General features: G+C 45.9%; 2 protein-coding genes across 3 annotated transcripts; one reads left to right on the forward strand and one right to left on the reverse strand.

Annotated features, from left to right (window-relative positions):
• The first annotated feature begins 624 nt into the window (after nucleotides 1–624).
• On the forward strand, nucleotides 625–2,563 carry LOC119450898 (uncharacterized). The gene is made up of 2 exons (XM_037714374.2): nucleotides 625–1,452; nucleotides 1,931–2,563. The coding sequence occupies exons 1-2, from the start codon at nucleotides 746–748 to the stop codon at nucleotides 2,445–2,447; spliced, it is 1,224 nt and encodes a 407-aa protein (XP_037570302.2). The 5' UTR covers nucleotides 625–745; the 3' UTR covers nucleotides 2,448–2,563.
• Nucleotides 2,564–2,654: 91 nt separating this feature from the next.
• Nucleotides 2,655–4,921, reverse strand: LOC119449175 (uncharacterized). 2 transcript variants are annotated; one of them, XR_007466592.1, is made up of 3 exons: nucleotides 4,049–4,159; nucleotides 3,706–3,859; nucleotides 2,655–3,073 (listed from the first exon to the last, which is right to left on the reverse strand). XR_007466592.1 is itself a non-coding variant. In XM_037712358.2 (3 exons), the coding sequence occupies exons 1-3, from the start codon at nucleotides 4,832–4,834 to the stop codon at nucleotides 2,678–2,680; spliced, it is 759 nt and encodes a 252-aa protein (XP_037568286.1). In that variant the 5' UTR covers nucleotides 4,835–4,921; the 3' UTR covers nucleotides 2,655–2,677. The 2 variants fall into 2 exon arrangements, 1 of the variants encoding a protein (XP_037568286.1); XM_037712358.2 differs by lacking the exon at nucleotides 4,049–4,159 and adding an exon at nucleotides 4,626–4,921.
• Between the last annotated feature and the right edge of the window lie 2,182 nt (nucleotides 4,922–7,103).

Here is a 7,103-nt window from a genome sequence, read left to right on the forward strand (position 1 = left end):
GCATTCCCATCAGATGGTTGCATGCCAACTTCCCTGCTGGACATTCGCAGTTCCCATCAATTATGTCACCTTGTTGATTGAGAGCAATGATAACAGAGTAGGGAGAAGAGTTTTTCTTCTTGCTCCTGAAACATGATGCCTTGACGAAAACAACACCCACACTGGAAAAGAAAATGAATTACAAATGTTAATCATATAATAATGTGCACTTGCACATTATAATGCCCTATAATGTGCTGAGAATAGTGTCTGCATTTTATTTCCATATATCAGCGACTTGAAGAACGATCCTATTAATTCTTTATAAAAATATCGGCGGCAGTCAGGTGTGGCCTTCAAAAATAAGAGAAAACCGGTTCCACAGAGCGGCTTGTCATTTTCAGCGCCGCACTACGTCGTTGATGAAGTGTCCAGTGTCTCGCATTAATACCCGTGCCACACGGGCAAAGTAAAGTGCACTTTGAGCGAGTGCACTTCAGCGCGCTGAGTGTCACTTTGGCGGCGCGCTGATACACGAGATAGAAAAGTGTTCTTTCAAATTGATGGCCATGGCGATCGGGAGTCAGACGGGAAGGCATATATTTGTTAATATAAAAATGCGTCACGAAAACAGTTTATTATTGTTAGAAACAGCATTTGCAATCCACCTAAGTGCAAGTGAAGTAATTAATTGCAACCTCAATAGCACGATTAATCATCACGAGCCAAGACAAGACTCATCGCGTCCAAAGCGAGCTGAGAAAAAATGGCGGATTCTGTTGTAGCGCCCGCGCGAACGGATCGCGAGCGTGTGAAGCGTGCCGTGGCAACGCTTATTCATTCGCGAGTGACGCGCTTTCACGCGTACATGATGATTGAAGCTGAAATTGAGAGCGAAGCGGATATCTCAAGGGACATCGAAGACCAGCTACTTGTGAACTCTTTCACTATCGCCGCCGTTATCGCTGAAAGCTTGCCCTGTGTGCGCCGCATGGCATGGGCTTTTGAAATGAATGAACGTTGGTTTGAGGACACGTTGCCTAACCTGAGCGATTTTCATTTTAGACGGGCATTTCGTGTTTCGCCCAGCACTTTCAGGTTCCTTGTCGAGTCGCTGGCATGTGTTCTGAATCTGTCAAACACAAACATGCGACAATCCATCTCTGTCGAGAAAAGAGTGGCCATTGGACTATACCGCTTGTGTTCATCTGCGGAGGACAGAACGATTGCACACTTATTTGCTGTCGGTCGTTCAACAGTGAACTTGATGTGGAGGCAGTTCTGTGCGGCTGTTATTGAGCAGCTTGAAGGCCAATGGCTCTGCATGGTCCGTCGTGACCAAATGGACGACCACGTGAGGGAGTTCTTCGCCGTGACTGAATTCCCACAAGCTGTTGGTGCCCTCGATGGCTGCCACTTCGCCATATCACCACCAAAGGAACATGCAGCGGACTACTACAATTACAAGGGATGGTATGTTATATATAGTGCAAGTTCTCTGGTCCCACGGAAGGAAGCAATTACAGCGGCAAAGTTGAATATTCCCTTGTTTAAAAAAAATGCGTACTATGCTCACTTCGACGTTGCTATGAAATCACATAACATAATTTTTATTATGACAGCATTCATTTGGCCCGAATGGACTCCTTCGTAACGTAGTATACCGCATGCTTCTGTACTATTCGTGCTATGTGTATTATAGGTTATTTTGCAAATTATGTAGACTTCGTGTAAGCATTTAGTTAATATAAATGCACATAGTGTTTACACTTAAGTACAAGTTGTCCTTTACGATGTCTACTCTGCATTGTAAACGAAGTTATGTTTACTGATTGTGTGAGTTCAGCAGTATTGTTTTTAGTGCTTGCTGTTAGTAGTAAGCTATAAATTCTCGTTTTCTGATTACTGAACATTTAGGTGCAATACTTACACACCTTCCTTTCCCACACAGGTACAGCATTATACTTCTGGCATTAGTAGACCACAGGTACCGGTTCCGGTACATCCGCGTTGGAAGCCCTGGGAGATGCCACGACGCCAGCGTGTATGCTGGTTCAGGACTAAAAGAAATAGTTGAGAGTGCACATTTCATGTCTCCGCAGGCAATCATTGAGGACACTCGTGTTGCTCCAGTCATTTTATGTGATCAGGCGTTTCCTTTGACAGAACACCTCATGAAGCCATTTGCGAATCCGCGGGATGGAACTGCTGAACGTGTGTTCAATTATAATCTTTCAAGAACGAGAAGGATAGTAGAAAACGCTTTCGGAAGAATGAAAGCACGTTTCCGGTTTGTCGCAAAAAGGATAGAATGTCGCCTGCCAAACTCAAAGAGAGCAATAAGGGCTGCTTGCACTTTGCACAACATCTGTGAGGATTTCCGGGACAACGTCGAGCAGGCATGGGAGCAGGAAGCACAACAACTTTCTACTCTTTATATGCAACCTTCCCACAACACCCAAGATTGAACGGAAGGGGGCGAGAAGGCAAGGAATGCATTTGCAAAATACTTTGCGAAACGAGTGTCCCATTCATCATGAGCAATTTAACATATTTGAAATGTAAACTTGCATTGCTCGAAGTGCCAACATGCATTCAGATGCTCGCGACAGCTCATGATATATATGTCACGACTAGTGTGTGTTCTTGTGCGCAATAAAACATCTACAAATGTATCCACCATGGCTTCACACGGCATTTATTTCTTTGCCATGTCACTTAAAATGGTGAGTAGTTTATCGTCAGTTTTAGAAAACTGCTGCAAAAGCTTCAGTTCCTCTTCCTTCAGTTTGATTTCCCGGTCTCGCCTTGACTCAAGTGAAAGGTGAAGCTGGTGCTGCTCCTGCAGAAGCTGCGTCAGTAGTGTATTCGTGGCTGGCTGCCGCTTTCGCTTAGCAGCTTTTGTCTCCTGCTGGTGATGGAATTCATTTTCGCCGCTGGGGGTGGGCCATGCCAGGGAGGGGGTAGATGGCAGTGAGGTGCATACTCCTGGTGAACCACTCGGTGATGGCGTTGCCATGCTAAGCGGTGTCGACCATTCATCAACGGCATTGTCAGGCTCATCTACTTCACAACACACAATGCCGTTTAGGATCTGCAAAGAAACGAAGTACACATCCTTACCACATGAAGCACCGGTGGCAAAGTGAGCATGATATGAAATAAGTACAGTGGCTTTTTGTTTTTGCTGTAAGAAAGTTCTTCGGGGACGGCGTTTATAAATTTATGCCAATTTAGCATGCTGAATATCGCAAGTAGTAATAACAATGATGTTTAAGGCACGTAGGATTTTTACCTCTGCAGCCAAAGTGGCTGTTACCTGCATACTCTGTTACATGATTTCCGGCATCAGTATGCGGTAGTGGCAAGATCAGTTATGGGTGTATGCTGGGGGTGACAGCATTTCCGCATGTAGCAGTTTTTTTTCCTGTTTCTCGACAATAATGATTTAAATAAGGCCACCTTCTGAAATGGCTCAGTATTACCGTAATACTTTGTATTACGGGCAGTAAACATTTTCTTACATGCAGTATTTGTACAAAAGTGGGTGAGGAGTGCACATTAGGCGGGGATATAAATCCCTGCAAACATCTATTTTTTCTATTCTTGTGCAATATATTTTAATGACAATAAAGAAGCAGCCAATTTGAGCAAAATCAATATGGAACTGTCCGAATTTACTCACGTATCAAGCAGGTAAATTGCGAAGGGTGTCTGCCCACTCACCTCTTGTGCATGGGAAGAAGCTTCAGTGCAGGTGCTCTCCTGCGCAAGGCTGTCGTCGTGCAACGGCAGTGAAGCGAGGAACCGGTGCAGGTCCCAATAATAAGGCCAGGCTATGGCCCCTGACCCTGTTCCTGTATCCTTACGCTTTATGAGTCTGCAAGCAAAAGTAAGCAAAGAACAATCATTCGCATACACCACTGAACAGCTCTTTTTTAGCGATGCCGCTACTCCTTCGCTATTAAATGCGTTACAGCAAGTTGCCTGCGACAGTCTTGAATGAGTTGTGAAAATACGGAGAACAAAATTCAGGCAGACAAATGCGCAAAATAACGTAGATAGCCACCTTGCGCAAGGGTGGTACCAGGGCCGGTATTTTGTTGATACCTTATACCTTATTCTATACTAGTCTTATCAACCACCGCTCACGGCCGGCTGATCCCGTTGATAACGTGAGCAGACCGTCGCTGTGACCACTTACCAAATGCGAAAAGCGCGAAAAGGCAATAGCATCAGAAAGGCATCGCTACAAAATATCGGCTCAAATGTCATAGCATGTAACCTTCGGAGGGCACCAAACACAAGTTTCGCCTTAACAGCTTGGCCGCGTCTTGGCATCCACCACCGCATGCAGTCGAAATGCGATATCAGAACGCGTACGGCTAGAAAATGTGCCCTTTCTTTCTGTGTGTCCGCGTGTTTACCTGCGCTACAACAAAGTAGAAGACGCCGATACATTTGCTTTAAGCGTCTACATGACGCCTACGTCAAATTTTTAACCTTCAAATGCAAAGACGGTGGCTCCTGAGAATGCTCCATAAAAATTAATGCAGTGAAAGACTGTCACCGAGGGCTAGTCACCGCTGAAAACCATACATCTTACGGGACAATTTTCTCTGTTGCGTAAAGGTATAAAGGCTTACCTGTATTTGTTGCCGAGGTTTTCCATTTTCTTCTTAATCTCCTTTGTCGTCTTCTTAAAGCCCAACTCTTGCATCTTTTGCCGCATGGCGTCGTAAACATTTATGTTGCGCTTTGCGCGGCGTAGGTCGCTAAGGTGCTCTTCCCAGAGCCGTATGAGCGTCTTGGTTTCTTCCTCTGACCACGCTGCTTTGTGAGAACTCGTGTCCATTGCGTACAAACAAGCGACGGCAACGACGGCAACTTCACCAGAAACAGTGAAAACGACTCGCTCCGCCAAACAACTGCGCAGCCATTACCCGGCGTGGTCGTGAACTGTCTGAGAGCGAGAGTAGTTTTTTTTTTACTGTTGTTTTTTGCGGTGTGTCACATTTTATTATCTTGTAACGTTAGCAATTTAAAACAATGTTATTAAAAATTACTCCTGACTCTTCTTTCAGTAATACTTTACTTATTCTTTACTCATTGCTAACGAGGCTACACACTTCGCCGCCACAAAGTGAGTTCGCCGAACACGCTCGCCGGCGAGTGCCCTTTGCTGTGTCACTAAGCTTTCCCGTGTAGCAGCCTGCGAATGACACTAGCCGCGAAGTGCACTCGCTCAAAGTGCACTTTACTTTGCCCGTGTGGCACGTGTATAAGTTTGGCTCTAGCAACGGACGTGCGGTGCTCTGAAACTTAGTGATAATAAGCGTCAGGTCTGCGCCCTAAACCGTGAGTAAGCTCTGTTACATCACGCCCGGACGAAACGTTAACCGAGGAATGTACAGCTTTCGACGCCGCGACCGCGATAAAGCGCGGAGCATGAGCAGTTACGGATTCACGTACCGTTGTTACGGCGACCGCTCCGTTTATCGAAATCATCGTTCAGCGCGAGCGGGCAAAGAAGCATATACCTAAAAAGCTAATGTTCGCTCTTTTCAGACGCAGCTTAAGTGAGGTGAAAACCGCGCGCTCCGCCTACCGCTTATCATCGTCGCGCGGGCATGTTTTCGGCGCTTCTTTAAACACGAACAATCGATGAATCCCGCACAACAACTCACCCGCCCCCCCTCCATCACACTGATGACAGTAGCCAACCGTGCTGCAAAAGAATGTCGCAGAAAAACTCGCCTGTGCTGGAAGCTGTTTGTCCGCGCGGACGACCATACCACGTGCGACTCAACGTGGAAGTTGTATATAGCTGCGGTCGAGACAGCGTTCTGTGGCCGACCTGGTCGAATAGAACTTGAATATCTTTTCTTCGCTCACTGGTGGGATAACATTAAGGTTGTTTTCCCACCCAGTGATGGGAAAATAATAGGAGGCGAGGTACTTGCCATGCTGCACATAAGGCATCCTACCCAGCGGATTTACAGACGGATCGGACCGGATACTTCACCATGGCCGCTCGCCTTCGTTGCCAGACTGCCCCGTACTGTTCGCGAGCTTTTGCAAAGGGTCTATAATAAACTACACCGGTAGAGTCGCAACAGCTTCTCGTTTCTATTTTTTTTTTCGTTGTGTACTGCCTTCACCAGCAAGCTTTAGCTTTTCCTCACGCATTTCTCATTTAGTCGATTCACTATCTTTAACATTTCCATTCAGTGCAATGGGCAGCACCAACGCTTGCTTGCGTTTTTTTTTTCTTGCGAATATTTTTCTGTATGAATGAATACATAGATACACATACATACATACATACATACATACATACATGCGTGCATGTATATATATATATATATATATATATATATATATATATGTATTGAATTAAATTCAGAGATTTTAGGTGCCAAAAGCACGATTTGATTTTAAGGCCCGCCGTAGTGGGGTACTCCAGATTATTCTTTACCACCTGGGTGAAATTCTACACACACACACACACACACACACACACACACGTGTATGTGTGTGTGTGTCTGTGTGTGCGTGCGCGCGCGCGCGTGTGTGTGTGAGTCTGCGTGTGTGTGCGTGGACAAGGGGAAGTGCTTTGAATTTCGCTCATTGGATGTCACCACGTTATTTCACGCTGGCAACACGGTACGGATTTTCACTGGCGATGACAGGATATTCAAGTTAGATCTAATATACACCTAGGTTAAATCATTGGCGTCGTGGCACGTTTGTGATTTCTTTCAGCGCTCACGATTGCATTCATTCGGACAACAATGTAAATTTGTCGGTACTATTTTTCGCAATGTCGCATCCATGTGGTTGTGCCACGCCGCGCGACAGGGTCTGCCTGTGGCGTCGCTTGAATATCGTGTGCATGTGGTTTCCGCTTTATGCCACGCGTGTGGACGTGCGGGATTATCGGTTTCCGTAATTCCCACGCAGTCAGCGGTTGCCATCGGCTGTGGTCAGCGAGCGCTTCGAATGTTTCGCGATTGATTTTGAATCTTTCCTGTCAGTCGCGGTCCGCAGAACGGTAACCAAGCACCTATAGCAGATAGGTCTCGTGAAACAAGAGCAGAGCAAGCAGAAATACAACTATAGAA

Source organism: Dermacentor silvarum, chromosome 4 (genome assembly GCF_013339745.2).
Source record: "Dermacentor silvarum isolate Dsil-2018 chromosome 4, BIME_Dsil_1.4, whole genome shotgun sequence".
NCBI lineage: Eukaryota > Metazoa > Arthropoda > Arachnida > Ixodida > Ixodidae > Dermacentor > Dermacentor silvarum.